The sequence below is a fragment of the Balaenoptera musculus genome, chromosome 8 (assembly GCF_009873245.2).
Source record: "Balaenoptera musculus isolate JJ_BM4_2016_0621 chromosome 8, mBalMus1.pri.v3, whole genome shotgun sequence".
NCBI classification, from domain to species: domain Eukaryota; kingdom Metazoa; phylum Chordata; class Mammalia; order Artiodactyla; family Balaenopteridae; genus Balaenoptera; species Balaenoptera musculus.
The window spans coordinates 61,122,299-61,147,773 of NC_045792.1; the positions used below are offsets into that span (position 1 = coordinate 61,122,299).

Genomic DNA, 25,475 nt, shown 5'->3' on the forward strand with positions numbered 1-25,475 from the left:
TTCTGTTCTTCTTGCCCCTTAACTGTTGGTGTGTTTTTGTTAGTTAGCTTGACGACTGCTTTTCTCACTGTTTGCACTTTTACCCAGTTGTCCCTTCCACTCTCAAGATTCGCCAGCCTCCAATATGCTGATGGTTCCAAACCCACATTCTAGCTCAGATTCTGCTGAGCTTCAGACCTGTATATTTAACTGCCTCCTGAATATCTCCATCTGGATAGACAAAAGTCACCTCAGATTCAACATGTCCAAAACTGGAGTCATCCTTCTGGCCTTTACTCTTGATGTTCTTTTGCCTGAAATATTCTTCACAAGGTCCCACAAGGCTTGCCACTGTCTTCATCGATGAGTCTCTCTGCTCAATCGGCACCTTCTCAGAAAGCCCCCATAAGTACCAGTTTTTCCCCTGGCTTTATTTTTCTTTGGAGGACACATACCTGGATTTATATGACAGATTTTTTGCTTGTTTAGTGTTCGCCTCCCTCCTTAAGAATGTAAGCTCTACTTACCTGTCTGGTTCACTGTTATGTTTATAGCACCTGGAACAATTTCTGGAACATCGTAGGCCCCCAAATATTAAGTGAATGAATAAATATCCCCCAACCCCAGACTGATTTCTGTCCTTTTTATCTTGATGGGTGACACCACGCCCATCTCCAGTCACTCACATCAGAAACTTCGGTGTAATTCCAGAAACATCTGTCACCACATCCCTGCCTCCCTTTGTCCAACAGTCACCAATTCCAGCCAGTGTTCTCTCATAACTGTTTCTCAGATATGTCTCTCCACTCCATTTCTGTGCTTACCACCTTATTTCAGGCCCTCAAACCTCTGTCTGGGAAAAGGAAATCATTGTGCACTGTTGGTGGGAATGTTAATTGATGTAGCCACTGTGGAAAACAGTATGGAGGTTCCTCAAAAAACCAAAAATAGAACTACTATATGATTCAGGCATTCCACTCCTGGGCATATATCTGAAGAAAACGAAAACACTAATTTGAAAAGTTACATGCACCCCATGTTCATAGCAGCATTATTTACAAAAGCCAAGATGTGGAAGCAACCCAAATGTCCATCAACAGATGAATGGATAAAGAAGATATAGTATACAATGGAATATTACTCAGCCATAGAAAAGAATGAAATTTTGCCATTTGCAGCAACATGGATGGACCTAGAGGGTATTATGCTTAGTGAAATTAGTCAGACTAAGACAAATGCTCTATGTTATCACTTATATGTGGAATCTAAAAAGCAAACAAATGAATGTATATAAAAAAACAGAAACAGACTCACAGATATAGAGAACAAACTATCCATGGGGAGAGGGAAGGGGGGAGGGGCAAAGCAGGGGTAGGGAATTAAAAGGTACAAACTACTATGTATAAAATAGATAAGCAACAAGGGTACATAGCACAGCACAGGGAATTATAGCCATTATTTTGTAATAACTTTAAATGGAGTATAATCTATAAAAATATTGAATCGTTATATTGTATACCTGAAACTAATATAATATTGTATATTAACTAAACTTCAATTTAAAAAAAAAACCTTTCTCTGGTATCATTGGAGTTTCTAATGTGCTTCCTGTCTCTGTTCTTTTTCTTTTCTAAAGAAGATATCTGTTTTCTATTTTATATATATACATACATACACACACACACACACACACACACACACACGCATATCACCTATCTATATATCTGTCTTTCCATGTATCCATCCATCCATCCATCTAAATTTTCTGTCAGGATATTATTTGTATTACTGACCCCCCATTAGAGTTTCCTTTGGGGAACCCTAATTTGGATCTGACAGAGGTACTTCTAGAGTCACAAAATTCTCTCTACCAGTTACTAGTGACTGCCTCTGTTCTTAACCACCCAAATTGAGCCTCCACAGAAGCCAAAGTGGTCTTTCTAGAAAGCAGATCTGACCCTGCTGCCTTCCTTTGTAAAATTCTTCAGCATCCCAAGCAGCCAAGTATCCAAGCTCCTTAGTGACCTATGAGAGATGAATCCAGTCACACGATGTGCCTTCCCTTGCTTTACACTAACAGTAGGGTGTGCCGTGCAGTTGCTTGCCTCCATACTTAAACTGTCCTCCAGCCTACCATGACTCTTCTCCTGACCCCTCTCTTCCTGGGCATTCTAACTCATCATCCTTTTAACACTTTCCTTGGGGTCTCTTTCACCTGGTTTCTCTGTGCTCTTCTCCCTATCACTGTTCCAGCACTTAAAACATTTTCTGTCCCTGCATCTGCCTCCTTCATTTGATGGTGAACGCTTTGTTGGAAGGGCTGTGTTCTATTCATCCTTCTATTCCCCTCATCTAACCAGTGACTGAAGCATAAAAAGTACTTGATAAATGTTTGAGTAGGTGAAAGAATGAATGAATAACCTGTCTAGTTACATGTTTCTGGCTGAATTCTGGTCACTGTCATCACGTTATGGCACAGAATTGCATTTCCAAAACCTAGAAGATATTAGTGTAGCTTCAAAATGGGAGTTCCTTGTGTGCTCTGTGCTACAGGACATCGTCCTTACACTTGTCAGAAAGTGCCCATGTCTAGCCTTCCCTGTTGTCCTTTTAAAACCAAAAATCAGCTTAATAATAACTGAAAATAAAAAATGACCATTGGAAGATGACATCCATTTGTTTCTGGGTCTTATGAATCTGAAGGGTATTCTCAAACAAGAATGGAAGGACATTTTTTTGCAATAGTAAAGTAATTTTGTTGGTATTATAATATGTATTGCGGCAATCATATGGGCAGTATGTCTTAGTGGATAATACCTTAAGGATTTAGAGTATGCTTTGTTGAAAGGTACTATTCCTTCCCCCAGAGTACATACTGGATTTGGGTTTTCAATGTGAAAACAAATATTTCTGTTGCAGAACTTTATCATCAGCTTGTTGGAATTCATGCCCAGAATATTTTGTGTTGAACAGTTCTGATTCAGTGGCATGTAAAGATTCGCTAAGAAAGACACTGTGCCAGTGATGCTGTAAACTTGTTAAAAGCTAGGAATGCTGCACTTTATTTAAATGGCAGAGAAAAGTCAGTCCCAAACCGAGCTAAGTTCTTGAATCTGCACAGCAGTTTAACTCTGTTTTACTGAGTTCTGAGAATCTGCAGCAGCTTCCTGGCTACACGTGGACCTAAGGGTTGAAACTGAAGCTGCGCCTTACTCCGAGTGGAACCAGAACAGCAATACTGGTATCTGGTTTATAGAGGGTGGTTCCTTATCGTATAATTTCACTTGATATTATATTTGACTTGAACTGTAGTCATTCCAGATAGCTCAAGAGGAATGAAAAACATAAAGGATCTTTTAGAGTCTCACATTCTGACTCTTAAAAGTGGAGAAGAGGAGGAAGACCCCACCAGCATGGAAATTAGTGCCAATGAGCACAAATTTAAAGGGTTATGGGTACACAAATGAGGGGACCAGGCATATATACATCTAGGAACTTTCAAGGGGCATATGCCATGAAGTTATTTTCAGGAATGCTGATGGCAAGAATTGGTTCTTCGGAAACATCCAAAGAATGATCAGAAATGTATTAATTTATGTTCAAACCAAGAAGGAAGACATCTCCATGCCTGGGGAGAGGGAGTGATAACAGATGCCAGGAGACATCCAATGGAGGCAGGAACAATGCCAGTAGATAGAGTTGGGCAGGTGGCCCAGTTCTCACAGTGGAGGATATGTGGAATCTAGAAATTCAAGGCTTGTGAGCTTGGTGTCCATCCCTGGCAAAGTCCTAAGCCAATTTAGCAGATGGTTTGTGAGCACCTAGAAAAGAAAAGGTGCCCCAGAGTTGGCTTATTAAAACCAAGTCATAGTAAACTTCCTATGCTTCCATTATTGGTAGAGTCACCCTTGACTTCAGCAAGATTTTTCATGAGGCTGCTTATGATAACCAACGAAGTCCTTTTTTTCACTGGGAACAAAGAAACCAAATTGGTGAAAGGGTCAGGGTGAGGTTCATGTCAGTTGAAGAGAAAAGCCAGGGAGGAAGGAAGATACCTCCTCGTGGCCAGCTTGGTGGGGCCGGTTAGAGTCTGCTTAAGAAAGGAGTGGGGAACTTAGATAAGCTACTTTGTTCATGTTTGAAGTGTCTCATAATACTGCATTTCTCAAATTGAATCAGAGCCCCCTGCCTTCAGAGATGCCTGGGGGTGTTTATTTAAAATGTAAATTCCTGAGCCTCACCCAGAATCAGGATCTCTGGAGGCACAGCCTAGGAATCTATACTTTTAACAAGCTTCCCTGGCAATTATCAAGCACACATAAATTTCAGAACTATTGCTTTAAAGATAAGATCATCTGCTGTGAAGAGCATTACCCAGTTAGAGGAATATAGGAATTATTTAGTTGTTTTTTATGCAGTTTAATTTTTTATATGATTGTGACCCAGAAATTTCTGATCTTCCTTTATATCTAATTGCTCAGGGTCAAGCCCAACTCTGTTGCCATCTGGTGACAGCCACTTATGCTGTAAAAGCAGGACTCATGAGGCAAATCTTTTGTGCACAAAATGGTAATTTTGCATCAGGTCCAGATCTTATATAAAGAGCAATGAGACATATTGGAAGAAACTTAATTCAGTACAGTTTCTTGAGAAAGTTAGTCTCCATGCTGCCTGAATTGAGGGCAGCAGTGTACTGCTACCTGTATGACAACCAGTTCTCCAGAGTTAAAAATGTATGCATAAATATACACACACAAGTTTATTATAAATTTTACTGATATAAAGGATGTGCACCATACAATTCATAATAAAATATACACTACAGTTTATTGATTACATTACAATTGATTCTTATAGAATGTTTGTCTTGATTTCTGTCAGACTTCTGTATCCATAGCAAACTTTGGTTGCAATTGACAAATTAGCATAGCTCCAACATACGTGGTGGTTGATAATTTCATTTATGTGAACAAGTAAGGTAAAAGTAAAGCAACAGCAACACGTCATAACTGCACCCATTCATCAGTAATGTGAGCAGCTTCTTTGTTGAGTTGAGTAATAGTTTTTAGAATACTGGAAGAATTTATCTTCAATCTTTTGTGCTATTCACAATGTAATGGCTACAGACATGACACTTTTAATCTGTGTTATTGACAATTTCTCCACGACTTTCTTAAGACGAGTTCAACAAAATAATAAATCAAGCCCTGATTTGTGGTGTTTGAAATATCTGTGATGTAAATTTTCCCACCATAGCCCCTTTCAATCTACCAACATGATGTCACTGAATGCAGAGCTGGGAAGAGATGTGCAGAACCACAACATTATATAATAGTTATTTGCACCATACAGATACGATATACATAAATCACCTTGAGAGCACATATAATTGTAAAATGTAGTCAAATGAGTAGGAAATGGTGACTTTTGAATGTTTATTACCTTTGTTTTCAATATCATGTATATAATTGTAAGTTTATATAATTTAATTTTTAAGTAATGGCTATGTTTAATACCAAGCTATCAAAATTCCTGAAAGTTTAACAATTGGCTCTTTCAAGCTGCTGTGAGCTGGCTCTAGTCCTCTACTGAATAGGGGCAAGTTTTCTGAGCTTGCAGACATGTGACTGGATGCATCCCTGCTTTTACACAGGAGCACAGATAGAATATTCAGGCATATTTTCATATTAGCATAAAATGCAGCTCTTCTAAACTAGAGCATAGCGGGAACATGCCTGACAAATGTGTCCTGCCCCTGGGCATCAGAGTGAAGAGGAATTCCTAAACAGATAAGGTCAGATCCAACAGAACAGGTTTCCCCTGTCATGTCTGGGAAACTATTTATGACTCATGTTCTTTGCCAGCTCTGTGTTTTGCATCAGTAGACATTCTGACATGTAAAGTTACCTCTCTTGTGTTGCATCCTACTGATTTCAGCAAAACTGTTTTTGATACTTTGACACTCTCCATTCAAGAAGTCCTTTCAAATACAATTATGATATTATTGTTTCTTACTTTTCCATTTTTGTCTACACCAGCTTGTAATTAAAATCTGATAGCAGCCTGGCTGTGGCCACTAGAATAGATTTTTTTATTCATTTGCCTAAAGCCAGATATAGAATTTATTTGCAGTTTGTAAGTTCTTGGAACTGGAAGTTTGAGGCTATCTGCCACATTTGAAGATACCAGGATTTGAGCCACACTTCTGTAAATTCTTATTAAAGCCGACAGTGCTGTGGAAAGTTGTATTTTTGACAGAATTTTTGGATAGTCAGGTTGTAAATAATATGCCTCCAATGCACAATCATATTCTTTCTTCCTATTTTCTGGCTGTTATGCTTACAAGCAAATTGTGCATTTCATTCTGTGCTCCAAGAGCATTTCCTGAGGTGTGTTTGAATTTCCCACTGTAGGGACCTGGGCTCTATCAATATTTTCTGTACTGACACTTGTAATTATAGCACAGGGAACTTCTTAAACAGAACTTTGCTTACCTAACGAATATAAACACAAAATTGCTTTAAGCTGCTAATTGTTCTTTCCTGCTGTGGATATTGGTTGTGTAATCCAGCAACTCAACTGCTATTTCAGCCATGAGAGATCTTCTACAGTCTCTCAAATACTTCCTCAAGTTAAAATTTTTATGGTGTCCACTGACTCTTAATTTGAGTAAGAAAGCATCTTTCCTAATACTGTAGTAAAAATACACATTTATAAAATGAAAAAGCAACTTTTTGCATAATATAAAAAGAGTAAAGTGAAACCAAGCAATCTCTTGGCTGGAGGGAGACCCCAAACCTGTTTCACAGCATTGATGCCATCTTTCTATTTTTTCTTTTCAAGCCGAGTCGCCATATAGAGAAACTCTCTTAGTGTATGTGCAGCTGATTCCATGGTTCAGGTTCAGAGCAAAAAAATGGAGCCATGATGAAGGGCTTGTATAAAATACCCTTTGGCCAGGTAGGTATTGGAGTGTGAGTTCACAGAGGGAGGCAGGTAGGCAGATGGCAGGCTAGGCACCCTGAGCGAGCTTCACGTGCCGGTTGACAGGCAGTGCCTAGTTAACACTTGCTCCCGTGCGCACCTCCCGGGGCGCTGTGCGCAGGCACAGACCCGGGGGCTCCTGGGCAGCCATCTGGGTCCTCCACCCCAGGGTAGCTCATAGGCGGTGCTGTGGGAAGTTTCGGAATGCAGAAGCCCTCCCAGTGCTTTCGGTGTTTTTTGGCGTCTGTTTCAGTTGAGACAGAGCCCCTTCTGGGCCTTAATGACCCTCATTAGTCAGAGTTGGGGATGTTTCAGCTTCCTAATTTAAAGTATGTTTTCTTTATTTATATTTCATTTAACATCTCCACATTTTATTTTTAATTTTAAGTATCCAAGTAATATATACACAATGTTTAAAAAAATCACACAATACTGAAAAAAAGAGAAAGAAAAGTTTTCTTACCTGTGGGTCCACTCTCAGAGGCAACCATTTTCATTTAATCTTTTTTAGTTTTAGGTTTCTGGTAATTACCTCCATACTGTAATACACTTGTACTTCAGTTTTTTTTATTTACGAACTTCACAATATTTGTAAACAAGATGAGGAATTTTCCTATCTCCAATCTTTATTCATTATGTTATTTTGAGTTCTTTTGTTGGTTACATTTTAGACTCTAAAAATATTTTTTAATTTCCATTTCCTTTTGTATCAGCCTTGGACATTATCTCTGGATCTTCTACTTTGTAAAATGAGGATATTGGTTGGCTTTTATGCTGTTATAACATTCTGTATTATACTTATAAAGTCATCCATGTTTTATCTATATATTAATTCTAAACATATCTATTACATATCAACCAATTGTGTTTTATGGTACAGTTGAAGCTTTCTTAACCAACTTCCTGTTATCTAACTAGCTGTAATTAACAGAGCTTTCAATTTCTTCTAGAAAACATTTCAGTAAATATTGTTACAGGCTGAGTGCTCACAGATAGCCGGCTATTCACTGCTATTCCCTTTTATTCCTGCTCCCATAAATTAAGCTGAATGCTTACAAAGAAGCAGTTGTTTTTGCTCCAAAACTTGTTTATTCTGGTTGTACTTATTATTGCGATTATATAATTTAATTAAATATGTATACTGATGAAATATAAATACTAAAAGAGACTTGTTCCTGTGAAAACAGAATCGAATGCTTCTAAGACTCAGTAAAGGCCTTATTTTTTTAAATGGTGCTGAATTAGGAGTGGAGGAGCATTTATGAAAGGTTGAAAACAATGATAAAAATCTAAAAGGATTCTCAGATTGCTTCACAAATATCTTTAACTTTTTATTCTACTTTAAACAAACTCGAGTTGAGCGCAAACTGCATTATGGGTGTTTTTGATGTAAGAAAGACAACACAAAACTATAATCAAAGAACTCATATTCAAAGAAAGTAACTTCACTCTGTACCAAAGGATTGGTAAATTAATATTTTAGGTTAGAATAAAATGTTTACGTTAAAATAAGATATTTCAGGTATAAGGGTGGGGGGGTGGTTTTTTCTGTTAAGTGACTTTTTCAATTAACTGGTACCACCACATTAGCTAAGAGTATTATTAGCTTCTACTGTTAAGAGTATGGTGATTAAGAATAGCCTTCAGCAACTTGCTTTACCTTTCTGTACCTAGGTTTCCTCATCTGTTAAATTGTGATAATCATAGGGTTTTATGAATTAACACATAAGTGATGCTTATCACAGCATTGGCACTTGTTAAGCACTCAAAGGTGAAGCTATTGTTATTGCTATTACAATATTGTGATTTTGTAAAAATTAGTAACTACTGAACCATGAAGTGTGATTGGACCCTCGGGAAAGGAGGCACAGTTTTATATTGTTAATCTTGTGCCTCCTGAAGCATTCAGTTTCTGTATCCAGAGTCTTTAGTTGTATGCTGTCAATTGTTCAAAATCTGGTCATATTTTAATTGGTTTGATATTTGACTGTTACTTTCTTTTTTGGCATTTTGTGTTTCTTAGACTATTTTATAATATTTTCTATTATAAAATACTTAGGATATTTTGTAAACAAAGAGAAGCATATTTCTAAATTATTAAATATACCCAGTCTCTCAATCATACATTTGATATTGGGAGCCCACTTTCTTCTTGATGGTATTCTTCCTAGGAGTTCTGCTTCCATCTAGAAATATTCCCTAACCTCCACAGAGCTGATGTCCTGGGACCCCATACTACTGGCACTTAAAAGTTAGGTACACTTTTATTCATTTCCCTACTTTCTCTTTCTTCAATTCCATTTTTTTTTTCATTTAGCTGGAGTACATCGTCAAGTAAACTTTTCAGAAGACGGGCATAGGATATAAATAACCAGTCCTTGCATTTCTAAAAATGCTTTTATTTTGCCCTCATTTTTATGGATGATTTGGCTGAGCATACATTCTGTAATGAAAATCATTTTCTGTTGGAATTTTAACGGTACTGTTTTATGGTCTTCTTGCATTATAGAATTGCTTAAAAGAAGTCCGAAGGCAGCCTGCATCTAGATGTCTCCATGGTGCTCTCTCTAGCCTTCAGATTTTGAAATTTCACAGCAATGTGTCTGGGTGTATGCCCTTTTTCATTCACCTTGCCCAGCATTTCCTGAGACATTTACTGTAATCAAAAACCTTATGTCCTTTCACTCTGGGAAATGTTATTTTATCTTTATGAGAATTTCCTGCCCTCTGTTTTATCAGTTTTATATTTTGGGTGGCCTTCTAGATTAATCCTCTATGTTTCCTAGCTTCTCTACTACTTTTTATCTCTGCTCTACATCCAACTTTGTCTTAGAAGGCAGACATCTACCACAGAATACTTTAGTATGGGTAAGTCTTTTGTTCTCTCCTCCCACTTCTCATAGTTTTTCCCCTTTACCATCATTTCCACACCCTCCCCCTCATCTGACTATGGAGTTTGAACATTAAGAAACAAGAAAACACCATAGTATGTGAGTTTACTCAAGCCATTGGATTATGTTACTACCTCCTCAAGGGACCTAGTTGTCTTAGTCCGTTTGGGCTGCTATCAACAAATTACCATAGATTGGGTGGCTTGCAAACAACAGAAATTTATTTCTCACAGTTCTTGAGGCTTGGAGTTCAAGATCAAGGTGCAGGCAGATTCGGTGTGTGGGGATGGCCCACTTCCTCATAGAAGGTGCCTTCTCTCTATGTTCTCATGTGAGTGAAGGGATGAGGGAATTCTCCTGGGTCTCTTTAATAAGGGAACCAATCCCTTTCGTGAGGACTCCACCTCCTAATACCATCACATTGGGTGTTGTTAGGATTTAACATATGAATTTTGGTGGGGACACAGACACTCAGTCTATAGCACAAGCTATCCCTAGACCCGATTTTAGGGGAATTTTGAGGCAAAAGATCAGGTGGGTTTCTCTCTCCTTTCAATGCCCATATTAATTTAATGTTTCTTTTTATAAGTTCATAAGTGGAAGCTTCAGAACTCTGTGACAAACACTAGTCAGAATGGGTTTTCAGCAGAGTTCACTCACTTCTTCTCAAGATAACATTCAGTAGTGAATGTAATTATCCACATTGACTTCTCAGTTCACTGATGTTGTGGCCTCAATCCTTAACTGTTCAAAGATGTGAGAAGTAATTGAGTGACTCCCTGTCTTAGAAAGGGGTCAAACTCCTCACTCATAACATTCTTCACCTTGAGATAATCTGCACCCTTATTTTATACCTAACTTGATTAATAGTGATGACACCTAATTGTAACTTCTTTCTCATTTTGGGGCAATGAGAAAGGGGCTCCCTTCTAGTTTCTAACAAATTATAAAGCAGGAAACATGCAGAAATTCCCAAGGTAGTATGTAAGTTATAAAGATGATCAAAAACCTTATGCTTTCATCCCGTTTCCTTGTACATTTTTTATAAGTTATTTATGAAAGTGGAGTTGTTTAAGCTCTGATGTGCCATGCCTTCCAAGTGACATATACCAGTCCCTATGTTTACAGTAGAAGAAAGCCTCATGATAGCATGGCAAATGGCAGAGATGCTCCTTAGACTTAATTCTGCAAGGTTGTCCAAAGGTCTTTTGACACAGACTCCCAGAGTCACGACAGTGGGAATCAGTGTGTGACTGTTAGGGCCCTGGGAAAACCCAGGAGGAACCCCAGGCTCTGTGGGGTACTTCATCCGAAGTACTTTGGCAGAAGGGTTGAGAAGGGACTATGTGCCTGTCTAGGATTGGTATTTAGTGAAGCTACGGAGTTAATATGCATTTGTTAAAAACCTAACTCCATCAGTCTTCCCCTTGCTTAGTAATTCTCTTCAATCTTTATAATAGTAATGTCTCATCCTCTCCAATAGTTTCAAGACTTCTTATTTCTGTTTCATTTATTATTAACCCAAATATCTCCCTGAATATCACCAACTCGTGGGCCTAGGTGGATCTCCTTTACCATGTTTTATATGTAGGCTTGCTGTATCAGCAGCCTTTACCTGCCAAGGGGTAGGAAGGGCCCCTGTCATTCTACTTCTTGTATTTTCCTGTGAGTCTCCCGTGGAGGATATGGAGGAGAATAATATCCCACATAAAATGAGACACTTCCTTTGGCTTTGCTGTCTTTCAGCTGAGCCTGCTGCTTTTGTCATCCCTCTACTCCATACTTGCTGCTTTTGCTGTTTCTCTCCTCGGATGCTGTCCCTGTTCTCCTTGCCTTGGCTTCCTGCTAATCTCTGCTCTGTCTGTAGGCTCCTGCCTGATCTGCCACTAGTGATCCAGCCTCAATTTCTTCTACCCCTTTAAGTGTGAGAACCTTGCCTTCTCTACTGTTGCTGTTTGGAGTCTTCTTTTAAAAAACTTTATTTTAAAATTTTGGTTACAGTTTCATTTTTGTTTTCTTAACAAGTCTACTGTTTAATCTCTCAGGATTAAAAAACAATGATTAATCTTCTAAAGAACTGAACAACAAAGGAATGTCAAGGGAAGGGCACAACTGCCCCATTCTCTGGGGGTATAGTAGCTACTCCAGTTTAACACCTAGCTTCAAAACAAAATGAATTTTTATATTTTCTAAATGAAATAATGTACAACCACCATCTTCATCTGAGCTTATTATAACTTTCAAACACAAAGCTTAATTTTAAGCTTGGTAAAAATCTTTTAACAGGAATGATGGCCGACCTTAATATGTAGTGTGTATCTTACAGGAAATGTTTTTTAACAATCATAACACAGTAATAATGCCATTAATGAAGTCCTCAATTTAGAATCTGGAACATTCTTCCATCAAGGGGGGGGGAGGGGGAAATTCAGTCCAATGAGTCTGTCTCAAGATCTTCATCTCTTGTTTGCTCCACTTGTATTCTCTTTTCAGTAACTGGATTAATGCTTTGAGCCCAAAATGAGATATATTTTTTATTACTGTAGATTACATGTTGTTTGGTGCTCAGTTTCCATTTGTTCCTCTTGCTTGCATTTTCTATCTGCTGCTTCTTTCTCATGTTGGCCTTTCAGCATATTCCTTCTATGAGCAGTCTGAAAGTTTCTTCCACCTTTTCTCTTCTTTTCACCTTCTTGATCATCTCCTTCCTCTTCAGAATCAGAGGTTGATGTAAGCCCTGTTTTAGCTAAATTTTTCCTTTTTGATTCAACTTCTTTTTTCCCCTCTTTTTCATCTGGCTCTTTTCTTGGCTTATCTTCTTCCTTCTGGCCCTCTTCATCCTTTTTAAGCTGCTTTTTAGGTGGTTTTTCCTCTTGCCCTTTTTTCTTACTTTTGTCTTCTTCAGTTACCATGTCACTCTCCGAAGGACAGGGCTGTTTTACCATTTTGGGTCTGCCTCTTGGTTTTGGAATCTTGACTTCTGTAGCTGCAGGTCGTCCTCTTTTAGGACTCACTTTTAGATTAACAGGTGCTGTTGCTGTAGTCACTACTCCTGCCTCCTCGGTTTCTACTTGTTTTTCTGCCTTTCTCTTTCTCCCTCTTCTGGCAGCTTTTGAAGTGGTTATGTCAACTGCTTTAGTCACATCCTCGTTGCTGGCTTTTTCTTCATGGTCAGTATCTTCCTTTGAAACACTAGTTTCTTTTTCTTCAACTTCAACATCAGATGACGCATTTGATTGTTTAGTTGATGCCTGTTGACTTGAAAATTTCACTTTTGGATTGTTATCTATCTCCCATAAACCTTCATTAAAGCCTTTTCGTTTATTTGGTTTGCCGTACTTTTCCTTATTTTCTGAGTAAGGAAATATGTCCTTTGGGCCTAAAAAAGCAGTCTCATGAGTTCCAAAAAAGAAAATGGGTAGTTTGTTTGTGGGTGGTTTTACAGCTCCATCAGGAACTTCATCTACTCGAGCTGGCCAATGAGGATAACCTTTCATCTTGGCGAAGATGAGGTCCCCAGGTTTGAAATCGCGAGTCATGTTTCGGGGGCGAGGCCGGGGGTCCGAGCACAGGGAGGAGGTGTGGCGGTGCGGACTGCGAGGGGATGCGGGAGGGCGGACGGCAGCCGAGGCTCCCGCGGCGGCGGGAGGGGGAGGATGCCTCGGGGTGTCCCGACGCACCTGCCGGGGCCGCGGGCGCTGAGGCTGCGGTGGCGGGCCGGCCGCCTCTGCCCGCGTCCACGCAAGCCACCTGCGCCACCAGCTGCCGCAGAGGCGTCTCAACGGCTCCGAATAGCAACCGCCGCCGTCACTGCGCTGCTCCCGCGTGGCTCCTGGAGTCTTCTTTACTCCTGTATCCAGTGCTCACATTTTTGGTCTTTAGGGAAAAACTTTTCCTATCTCAAGCCCAGGTTGTATAGAGAGTGTCCCATGGCAATGCCACTTGGACCCTTAGTGGTACACGATGCTGATGAGTCCCAGAAAAGCGGGAATAGTTCTGTGCATCCTCAGGAGAGTACCTTTCCATCCAGGATCAGGGGACCAGGAGATTGTTAGTGGAACACCTGTTTGTGGCCCCTTTCCCTACTTCAGTCTCAAAGCATCATTTGGGATGTGCCCCAGACTCTCCTCTTTTCTCAGTGTTCATCTAGCAGCCTGCCTGTGCTTTCTGGCTGTGATCATCTCCAGTTCTTCTCTATGTACTTTGGGGCCTATCTTGTAACCAGCTTTCATTATGGTGAGGCAAACTACTTGATTTATCATGGAGATAGAAAGCAGAAGAGTGGTTACCAGGAGCTGGGGGTTGGGGAAGAAGAGAATGGGAGGTTATTGTTTGATAGGGATAGAATTTCAGTATGGGATGATGACGGAGTTGTACTGATGGATAGTGATGATGACTGCATAACAATGTGATTGTACTTAGGGCACTGAACTGTACACCTAAAAATGGTGAAAATGATAAATATTATGTAGATTTTACCACAATAAAAAAAAGTGAAAAAAGAAACCTACCTGGTTTATAGAGAAGTGAGAATTGCAGAAATGTCTTAGGAAAAACCAGCAGTGCTTGCTCATAGCTGTGGCTTTGTCCACGGCCATCAGGCAGAATTTCTGTGACTCATGGAGAGGGCAGTCCTAAAGAGAATGCTTCTGAGAAGAGTTGGTATCTTCCAGTTAAAATTAAGAGTAATTTGTATTGAAATTAAAGGGTTTTATCTTTTTTGTCAATGCTCTTTAGAACAATTACTACATTTCTTGGTCATATACCAGTATTATTCATCATTCTGATGAGGAATAAATGCCAATTTCTATCCATGACTACTGATGAAAATTAGCGTTTTAAAAGAAACCATCTTCATTTCAGCAGCATGAAATATTTACTAAAAGGAAATTGACTTAAAAAACACAATTTTTAGAAAATTGACGGTTAAATACAGAGACAAAAGAGCTCATGCTTTTAATCAAGTGCTGATAGTCTAAGCTTGATCATGCTTTTAGCACAGGCAGATTCATGACCTGGGGGTACATTAGGATGTCAAGCATAGAAGTCCAAGCTAGTAAGAGGTTATATGTTATAAGAGAGTATGTGTCTTTAGTCATGGACCAAGGTTCAAGGCAGACAGAAGAGAAAAAAAAAATAGGGAAGAGTTTGAACCAGGAGTCCACTTTCTGTTCTGACTTTAAGTAGCCTTGTGGCTTGGAACTGTTTCTCAGGAGAGATATTTCTAGGGTTAATGTTGGCCATAACCATAACTATATGTCTCACGTGTGTTTAAAAACAAGTCTACACCCAGACTCCACGTCATTTCCTCATATATCCTGTCTCTTACCGAACTATTGTGCTATGAGAAAAATATTGCCCATGTAATTCCCTTCATGCTCATGGAAGCCTGGCCGTCCTCTGGCCTTACCTGTATAGACACAGAGAGCATGTGCCCAGGACTGCTCTAAGCCAGGCCGTAAGTGTAAGGGTCAAGGCCTTGTCCTCCAGGTGTCCAGCTATGCCTGAGGAAGAACAGGAGATTGAGTCTGTGTAATTCTGGGGTCCAGAGCAGTAACAGACTTACCAGTAAATGCACCATACCCTATGCAGGCAGACAGATATCAAGTAGAAGGGAGAGGTAGGGCCACCCTGAGCTGTCTGGTTGAGTAACTCACTTCTCCACTGAATGGAGCAGGAAGAGGTGGGAGAAGTGACCAGGAGCATTTAGGGAAAAGTCACTCTTCAGGGGAGCCAGGAATGGGAAGAAGCATTCCCACCCTAACATTACACGTTGCTTTGAGAGATTTTTTTCTAAATGTTGGTTCATAAAGGTGGTTGTCAGAAACCTTTTGATCTTGTTCCACAGGGTAGATGATAGGTTTAAAGACTAATTGGATCAAAGCAAGACCAGATCTAACCTGGGAAACTCTAACAGAGTTTGGAAAGGGGTCCTGTGGGAGGTGTGAATTCTTAGGCCAACGCAGCAGTGCTCGGCTTAAAAAGAATTTTAAGCAACACTACTTGAAAGCGCTCCTACGGATTCAAGTGCACCTAATTTTCAAAAGAGCCAGGTGGGGGAGGAATTTCTCCCCCCATTTTAGAGGTGAGAAATGGCTTCTAAAGAGAAGAGGTTGCAGGCAGCCCAGAGTCTTATAGAAAGTAATAGAGCTGGACACCAGGCCTCCGAGGTACCCACTCCCATCTCCCTCCACTGCTGGCTGGACCTGGGCTCCCATTTCCCGCAGACACACCAAGGAAGGTTGCTGACCTCTTGGGCCTGTGTCTGGTCCCCACATGTTCTTAAGATTTGTTTCATGGTGTTCTTTTCAGGTAAAAAGTCCCCATTGTCTAAAACCCTGCACATCAGATTTTCTATTATTTCTCAAGAATACTAGCACATCTGAGTGTTTTCATTTACTTTGCACAGGCCAGAATCCCATGATACAGAAAACACTGTAGATTTTGCAAGCACTTCTAATGAAGCTACATTAGAAATGGTAAAATATTTTCTTACATGGATTTTTTTTTTCCAATTAAATAATTTCTGTAGAGAATGAAAAGAGAATGGAAACCCAGTTGCAAACCTGAGGATAGTTCCTGAGCCTTCCTGTTATGCAGACAGCAGGGGCCCGGGTGCAACAGGATTGGGAGGTCAGGGATTAGGGACGCAAGAACCAAAACCCAGTTCTTGTGTTTGCAGCTCCAATCACTACGTAGCCTGAGCAGGCCCTGCTCCATCTGGTTAAGGCAGAGGGGTGATGGCAGTGTGAAGAGGCGCTGGTCACACTTTACAAATAGAAGGTGCAACAGAAAGTGTTCTCTCAATGCTAATTTTAGGCCAGCTGCTTCGTTAACATAGGCAGAATCACCTGGGCAGCCTTCTGAGGAAAGGATCTGAGGGCCTGTATGGTCGGACCATTCAAGATGACTGTTTTCTATACATCCCCTGCTTGCCCAGTGCCTGCTTCACCTACACCCTACTCAGAGGACTGACCTTCCTACATACTTGCCCCGGGTGCTAGCTAATGATCATTCGCAATAGCTTATCAAAGGGGCGGTGAGAGGCACGCCCCTCTGCTGGTTTCCCTGGTAACTGATGAGCCAACCTGACGTCAATTCTCCCTATAACTGGTAACCACCCCCCCCACCACCACTCTGGCCCCTTGGAGCCAAGCCTGACGCCGTGCCCTGCTCTTGGCCACAAACGGTGGGGAGTCACTCCAGGACCTTGCTTCAGACATGTAAGCTCCCCCTATCCATTAGACCATTGATGTCTCTGTTGCTGACTCTGGGCTCTTTCTTCAGTCTTGAAGCTGGGCAGGGACAGGCCTTGTAGGCCTGCGGGATGCAGCCCAACAGGTCAAGAGACACGGTCCTATTAAATATTCTCCTCCTTTTATGTCAATTGCAAGGAAAATGCAGTTATGCCATTTGCCAATTACCATGACTTAATTCATTTTACCAGTCCATGGGCTTCTTAGAGTTAAGGTCGTAGCGTGCTCTGTTTACTTGGCTCAGTACCTTAATAATGTTATGGCTCCTGCGGGCCCAAGTTAATGCTCCTTAATCCTTGCAATTTGCACTAGGAGCCAGTATTTTTCCATCAGCTTAGAGAACCTCATGTCTGCTGCAAGAACGAAAATCAAGAATGGCCCTAAAACATAGCCTCCAGTTGGAGAGCACCCATTGGCTTGTGGTCACTAATAGGAATTATTACAATGGCTTTAGCTGTAGGCAGACATTGCTGTGAATTCAAGGTCACTTGGCAAGTTCATGGGAACCACAGAATGTGAGAGCCATTCCCAGGCCCTTTATGATAGATGAGGAAGACCATAGAGGGGCAGTGACTTACCCAAGGTCACAAAATATAAATGGTGGCAAAGCTGGTCCAAGAGCCCTTGGAACATGCCAGGTCTTTACTGGGGCCTCCATGTACAGTTGAGCAAGTTGTGCCCTCTGCAACATGGGGGCCATATGCAGAAGCCGTGGCCTTCTCTTCTTCTGGTGAAGGCTTTTGACCACCAAGTGACCAATGCCCAAGTGACCTGGGTTTTACCTTTGTGTAAGAGAAGTGGTTATAAGAGGACCTGGCTCACTCCTGTTTTATCCTGTTTTATGGGATGCCTTCTCTGAACCCCACATTGGGTTACATATCCCTCACTTCTTGGTTTCAGTAGCACTTTGTGAATTGTAAATAGCTTTACTAAAAGGACTAGTGGCTCCTTGAGGGCAGGGTCTAGTCTTCTTTATTTGGTACCCCTGGTTTGGTCCTTAGCAAATATCACGTGTTCCACAGAAGCTGCTTCTCTTGTTCTCAGTAATTCAGCTCAATAAGCACCATTTGGGGCCTAACAGTTGCTTGTTACCAGCCCATTTCATAAAGCTGTGGGAAGCCTCGCTATTCACTAACCATGGTGACCACTTCTTGGCAGTAAGAATAAGTCTAGATATGGAGTGACTGAATCCTGAGACACCTCATGAAAATAACCAAAAAACAGTAACTTACGTTTATTGACTGCCAGTACCTTTCTAAGCACTCAGTACAACTCCAAGAGGTAAATAGTATTAATGTCCCAACGTTACTATGAGACAACAAGATGCTGAGAGATTTATCTCATGTTGCACAACTGATGTGGGCTGCAAGACCTTGACGGTGTGTTTCTAGAACTTGTGTTTCTAACTACTGTGCTTTGGTGCCAACAGTGTAACTAGAGCAAGGTCTCTGCAAGATTGCATCTCCCAAACAACTTAGTTCAATCATTTAAACACCAAAGCATCTAATTGTAGCCTAACGTCTATTACGTGCTTCTTATCCAAGATAAGGGTCACCCTCTGGGCTATTGAGGTGTGTGTGGGGCTAAGTTCCCTTTCACTGGATAACTCCAGAGTTCTGTGATTTTTTAATGCAAAAATTTTATTATTGTTATTATTACCTTTTAAAATTGCAAAGTAATACATGTTCATTGTTTTAAGTTTAAAAAAATACAGAAAATAATGCATTCAGTGAAGCCCTCATGGTCACATGGAAGGGATTGTTGATGTAGGAATTCTGACATAGATAGTTCTGGATGATCTTTAAGGTTTATTCTAATACAGTGTTTCCACATTGATTCAGTTTCCTGAAACACCTAACATCTCATCATCAGAGCTGTCTGGTCTTGGCTGTTTCCTCTATCTAATTATATTACCACTTTCCCTACAAGGTACCATGTGATATCTTCAAGTTCTCCATAACCTGATTGTCTAACTAAATTTCCCAGTGTTGTCTTTTTTAGGCCCCCAAGACACAATTGTTTTAGGATCAGGAAAACATCTTGTGTTCTGAACTCATATATATAATGTTTACTTGCTCTTGTTAAGTCAGTGTTCTCTATAGACCATCGGCATCAGATAAATCTGAGATCTGAGTTGTTTGTTAAAAATGGAGATTAAGGGACTCTTACCCAAGACATATTAAATAAGAATGTCTTAAGACTGAAGTCAGAAATCAACATTTTTCCCTAACCAAAACATGTTTTGTTTTTTGTTTTGTGTTAAGAAATTGTCAAACATATTCAAAAGTAGAGAGAATAATATAATAAGCCCCATGTACTCATTATTCAGTTTCAACAAGTATTAACCCATGGTCAATCTTGTTTCATCTATAATTTGAAGCAAATTCCAGGCATGATATCATTTGAATGTTTCCATATCTATACAACATAACCACAATACAATTATCATATCTAAAAGTAAATAATAATCTCTAACAGCATTACATTTCTGGTCCAGATTTTCCTTGTCTCATAAATTTTCTTAATTGTGTAGTGTTTTAGATGCCGAATCATGTCATTGGTTATATTTCTTCCTTTTCTATGATAAGTGGGATGTTGGGAGCCAATTCTGTAGCCACCTCTGGCAACTTTACAAAGCCTGATGTTTGCATTTTGGCTATTTACCTTCTCCCTGACTTCATCTTCATTTTAATTTTATTTTTCTTTGTCCCTGATTTCCTTGGAAAGCTTCTCCTACTGTGCTGCATTATATGTTAAAGCTGCCTCAAATCCTTTTGCAAAAAGATAAATCATATGTTAGTGAACATATCAGTGATCTTGAGCCACTGGGCTTACTTCATTTTGCACCATTCTTTTAAACCAGTTCCTATCATCCCAGCTTCTGACAATGAGTTTCCTCTCCCTTTGTAATGTCCCATCCACCTCACTGTCAATGCTCAGCACCACTTTTCCAGCTCTGATCTTTTTTGCTTCCCTCCTCAATTGTGATTCCAGGTTTACTTTGGCTGCCCTGGAAACACCTTGATTAATTCTGAGCATCCACACTGCTCCACTCTTCCGTCACCATGAGTTTCCTGTGGCCATGAAAGGACCTGACACAGACACCAAATCTTTAGGTTCCAACATAATCCCTTTGAAAATTCCAGTCTTCTGGGACATCACAGGCTTGGAAGAGCAGTTGAAGGGGGAGAGCTCAGGACAGGCAGACTGGGGTGGGAATCAAAAATGTCTTCTATTTTCCTGTTTTGCCCTGAGCTATATTGTTGCTGTAAGAAGTAGAAGTGGGGCAGGACTGACATCCAGGGGACTAGGACAGTGGTTCCCAATTTTTGCTTCCTTATTTATCCAGGACAAAGTTCTCACAACTCTGAAGCAATTGACAAAATAAGGACAGTATAATGGTTTTATTCATAAAGCTCAATATAGTATTTTAAGGGAATGTCATTTGGTGTTAAAACAACCTTTCTTATATGAAATGAGCATAGTAGTAAAGAGTTATATGTTTTAAAGTCGGTATTAGCTAAGTAAAATGTTGATAGCCTGTGTCAGTCTGTTGATATTTTGTTCATAAATCTAATAAAAGTCTGCACAAAGATGAGCAGACAAGAGTGGATGTCTTTTATGGGTTTGACTTGGAAGGAAAACTGTGCTGGGGAACTGAGATTATCATTATTATAATGACTATCATGATTTTTATTCCTTTTGTTCCTCACAAACAAGGAGCAGTATTAAATAAGGACTGTTTTCAGAAATGTTTGGGGATTACAGACCCAAGTTCACCTGAATGTGCTAAAGCACATATACTTCATGTACTACAGCAGCTTCAAAAATGTTTTTCATTTTTTTCTCAGTAATACTAGCTCATTGTAAAAAGTTAACACAGAAGTGAAAGTCCCTTCTATTTTCATCCCAGCAGAAATGGTTTGCTCTATCTCAACATGGTTTTTAATGTAAAAATAATTTTAGCATAAAACAGCAATATATAGAGTACAGTCTATAAAAATATTGAATAACTATGCTGTATATCTGAAACTAATATATTTTAAATCAACTATATTTCAATTTTTTAAACGTATCTATATATATATTGATAATATCTATCAACTATAGATAATTTCTCTTGTTCCCTCATTTTGGAAGGCAAACTGTAACCTTTTCTTCAGCTTCTTTCCTCTTTCTACCTCTTAATTTTTGACATCATTTTTATTAATTTTATACTGTCAAAGTTGAAAACATTTCCACTCTGTTCTACAACTATACTTAAGTCCTCCATGCTTCATCTATTGCTTGATTCTAAGAGTTGAGAATCAATAAATGGTGTCTGTGTTATTATGAACATAAAATTTTATTTAGTGCAGAATCAAGAGGTATACTTTGTCGAGGTATACGTGAAAAATAATACTATGATTATTTTTCCTTTTCTTTAAAAAATTTCCTCCTGGAATTCCTAATTTCTCTTTTTTTTTTTTATGCTATTTTAAGACAATTGATGATGTTATTAAAAACTAAACCCTCCATCTTGTCATTTATATCTTTTCAAATCCTTTTTATCTGAGGAGGACTCCTTTCTAGAACGCAGTCTTCCTGTCCTAGGCTGCATGGCTCCTCTCCAGGCCTGCCACTCAGCGCTCTTGCTGGGACTTCCTTCACTGGTCTTCTGAGAGGAGTGCAATTTTCCCTGTACACTATGTCTTCTATCTCATTTTATTTTATTTTATTTTTAATTTTTGAATTTTCTTTTATTTTTTATACAGCAGGTTCTTATTAGTCATCCATGTTATACACATCAGTGTATACATGTAAACCCCAATTTCCCAATTCATCACACCACCATCCCCACCCCACTGCTTTCCCCTCTTTGTGTCCATACGTTTGTTCTCTGCATCTGTATCTCTATTTTTGCCTTGCAAACCGGTTCATCTGTACCATTTTTCTAGATTCCACATATATGCATTAATATATGATATTTGTTTTTCTCTTTCTGACTTACTTCACTCTGTATGACAGTCTCTAGATCCATCCACGTCTCGACAAATGACCCAATTTCGTTCCTTTTGATGGCTGAGTAATATTCCATTGTATATATGTACCACAACTTCTTTATCCATTCGTCTGTCGATGGGCATTTAGGTTGCTTTCATGACCTGGCTATTGTAAATAGTGCTGCAGTGAACATTGGGGTGCATGTGTCTTTTTGAATTACGGTTTTCTCTGGGTATATGCCCAGTAGTGGGATTGCTGGATCATATGGTAATTCTATTTTTAGTTTTTTAAGGAACCTCCATATTGTTCTCCATAGTGGCTGTATCAATTTACATTCCCACCAACAGTGCAAGAGGGTTTCCTTTTCTCCACACCCTCTCCAGCATTTTTTGTTTGTAGATTTTCTAATGATGCCCATTTTAACCAGTGTGAGGTGACACCTCATTGTAGTTTTGATTTGCATTTCTCTAATAATTAGTGATGTTGAGCAGCTTTTCATGTGCCTCTTGGCCTTCTGTATGTCTTCTTTGGAGAGATGTTTATTTAGGTCTTCTGCCCATTTTCTGATTGGGTTGTTTGTTTTTTTAATATTGAGCTGCATGAGCTGTTTATATATTTTGGAGTTTAATCCTTTGTCTGTTGCTTCGTTTGCAAATATTTTTTCCCATTCTGAGGGTTGTGTTTTCATCTTGTTTGTAGTTTCCTTTGCTGTGCAAAAGCTTTTAAGTTTCATTAGGTCCCATTTCTTTATTTCTGTTTTTATTTCCATTACTGTAGAAGGTGGATCAAAAAAGATCTTGCTGTGATTTATGTCAAAGAATGTTCTTCCTATGTTTTTCTCTAAGAGTTTTATAGTGTCTGGTCTTACATTTAGGTCTTTAATCCATTTTGAGTTTATTTTTGTGTATGGTGTTAGGGAGTGTTCTAATTTCATTCTTTTACATGTAGCTGTCCAGTTTTCCCAGCACCACTTATTGAAGAGACTGTCTTTTCTCCATTGTATGTCCTTGCCTCCTTTGTCATAGATTAGTTGACCATAGGTGCGTGGGTTTATATCTGGGCTTTCTATCCTGTTCCATTGACTTATATTTCTGGTTTTTTGCCAGTACCATATTGCCTTCATTAATGTAGCTTTGTAGTATAGTCTGAAGTCAGGGAGTCTGATTCCTCCAGCTCCATTTTTTTGCCTCAAGACTGCTTTGGCTATTCGGGGTCTTTTGTGTCTCCATACAAACTTTAAGATTTTTTGTTCTAGTTCTGTGAAAAATGCCATTGGTAGTTTGTTAGGGATTGCATTGAATCTGTAGATTGCTTTGGGTAGTATAGTCATTTTCACAATATTGATTCTTCCAATCCAAGATCATGGTATATCTCTCCATCTGTGTCATCTTTGATTTCTTTCATCAGTGTCTTATAGTTTTCTGACTACAGGTCTTTTACCTCCTTAGGTAGATTTATACCTAGATATTTTATTCTTTTTGTTGCAGTGGTGAATGGGATTGTTGCCTTAATTTCTCTTTCTGATCTTTCGTTGTTAGTGTGTAGGAATGCAAGAGATTTCTGTGCATTAATTTTGTATCCTACGACTTTACCAAATTTATTGATTAGCTCCAGTAGTTTTCTGGTACCATATTTAGGATTCTCTATGTACAGTGTCATGTCATCTGCAGACAGTGACAGTTTTACTTCTTCTTTTCCAATTTGGATTCCTTTTATTTCTTTTTCTTCTCTGATTGCCATGGCTAGGACTTCCAAAGCTATGTTGAATAAGAGTGGCGAGAGTGGACATCCTTGTCTTGTTCCTGATCTTAGAGGAAATGCTTTCAGTTTTTCACCATTGAGAATGATGTTTGCTGTCGGTTTGTTGTATATGGCCTTTATTATGTTGAGGTAGGTTCCCTCTATGCCCACTTCCTGGAGAGTTTTTGTCATAAATGGGTGTTGAATTTTCTCAAAATCTTTTTCTGCATCTATTGAGATGATCATATGGTTTTTATTCTTCAATTTGTTAATATGGTGTATCACATTGATTGATTTGCATATATTGGAGAATCCTTGGATCCCTGGGATAAATCCCACTTGATCATGGTGTATGATTCTTTTAATGTGTTGTTGGATTCTGTTTGCTAGTATTTTGTTGAGGATTTTTGCATCTATATTCATCAGTGGTATTGGTCTGTAATTTTCTTTTTTTGTAGTGTCTCTGTCTGGTTTTGGTATCAGGGTAATAGTGGCCTTGTAGGATGAGTTTGGGAGTGTTCCTTCCTCCACAATTTTTTGGAAGAGTTTGAGAAGGATGAGTGCTAGCTCTTCTGTAAATGTTTGATAGGATTCACCTGTGAAGCCATCTGGTCCTGGACTTTTGTTTGTTGGAAGATTTTTTTCATCACAGTTTCAGTTTCATTACTTGTGATTGGTCTGTTCGTATTTTCTATTTCTTCCTAGTTCGGTCTTGGAAGGTTATACCTTTCTAAGAATTTGTCCATTTCTTCCAGGTTGTCCATTTTATTGGCATAGAGTTGCTTGTAGTAGTCTCTTAGGATGCTTTGTATTTCTGCCATGTCCATTGTAACTTCTCCTCTTTCATTTCTAATTTTATTCATTTGAGTCCTCTCCCTCTTTTTCTTGATGAGTCTGGTTAAAGGTTTATCAATTTTATCTTCTCAAAGAACCAGCTTTTAGTTTTCTTGATCTTTGCTATTGTGTTCTTTGTTTCTATTTCATTTATTTCTGCTCTCATCTTTATGATTTCTTTCCTTCTACTAACTTTGGATTTTGTTTGTTCTTCTTTCTCTAGTTCCTTTCGGTGTAAGGCTTGATTGTTTATTTGAGATTTTTCTTGTTTCTTGAGGTAGGATTGTATTGCTATAAACTTCCATCTTATAACTGCTTTTGCTGCATCCCATAGATTTTGGCTCACTGTGTTTTCGTTGTCATTCGTCTCTAAGTATTTCTTGATTTCCTCGTTGATTTCTTCAGTGATCTCTTGGTTATTAAGTAACGTATTGTTTAGCCTCCATGTGTTTGTATTTTTTATGTTTTTTTCCCTATAATTGATTTCTAATCTCATAGTGTTGTGGTCGGAAAAGATGCTTGGTATGATTTCAGTTTTCTTAAATTTACCAAGGCTTGATTTGTGACCCAATATGTGATCTGTCCTGGAGAATGTTCTGTGTGCAGTTGAGAAGAAAGTGTAATCTGCTGTTTTTGGATGGAATATCCTATAAATAACAATTAAATCTATCTGGTCTGTTGTGTCATTTAAAGCTTATGTCTCCTTATTAATTTTCTGCCTGGATGATCTGTCCATTGGTGTAAGTGAGATGTTAAAATCCCCCACTATTATTGTGTTACTGTCGATTTCCTCTTTATAGCTGTTAGC

The 25,475-nt window shown here is 39.2% G+C and overlaps 2 protein-coding genes across 4 annotated transcripts in view; one reads left to right on the forward strand and one right to left on the reverse strand.

Moving 5' to 3' along the window:
• Positions 1-25,475, forward strand: part of SYT9 (synaptotagmin 9) — a 190,550-nt gene that overhangs the window by 24,437 nt on the left and 140,638 nt on the right. The window lies entirely within an intron of this gene.
• Positions 11,924-13,662, reverse strand: LOC118899646 (PC4 and SFRS1-interacting protein-like). The gene has a single exon (XM_036861420.1). It carries the CDS (start codon positions 13,391-13,393, stop codon positions 12,392-12,394), a length of 1,002 nt encoding a protein of 333 aa, XP_036717315.1. The 5' UTR covers positions 13,394-13,662; the 3' UTR covers positions 11,924-12,391.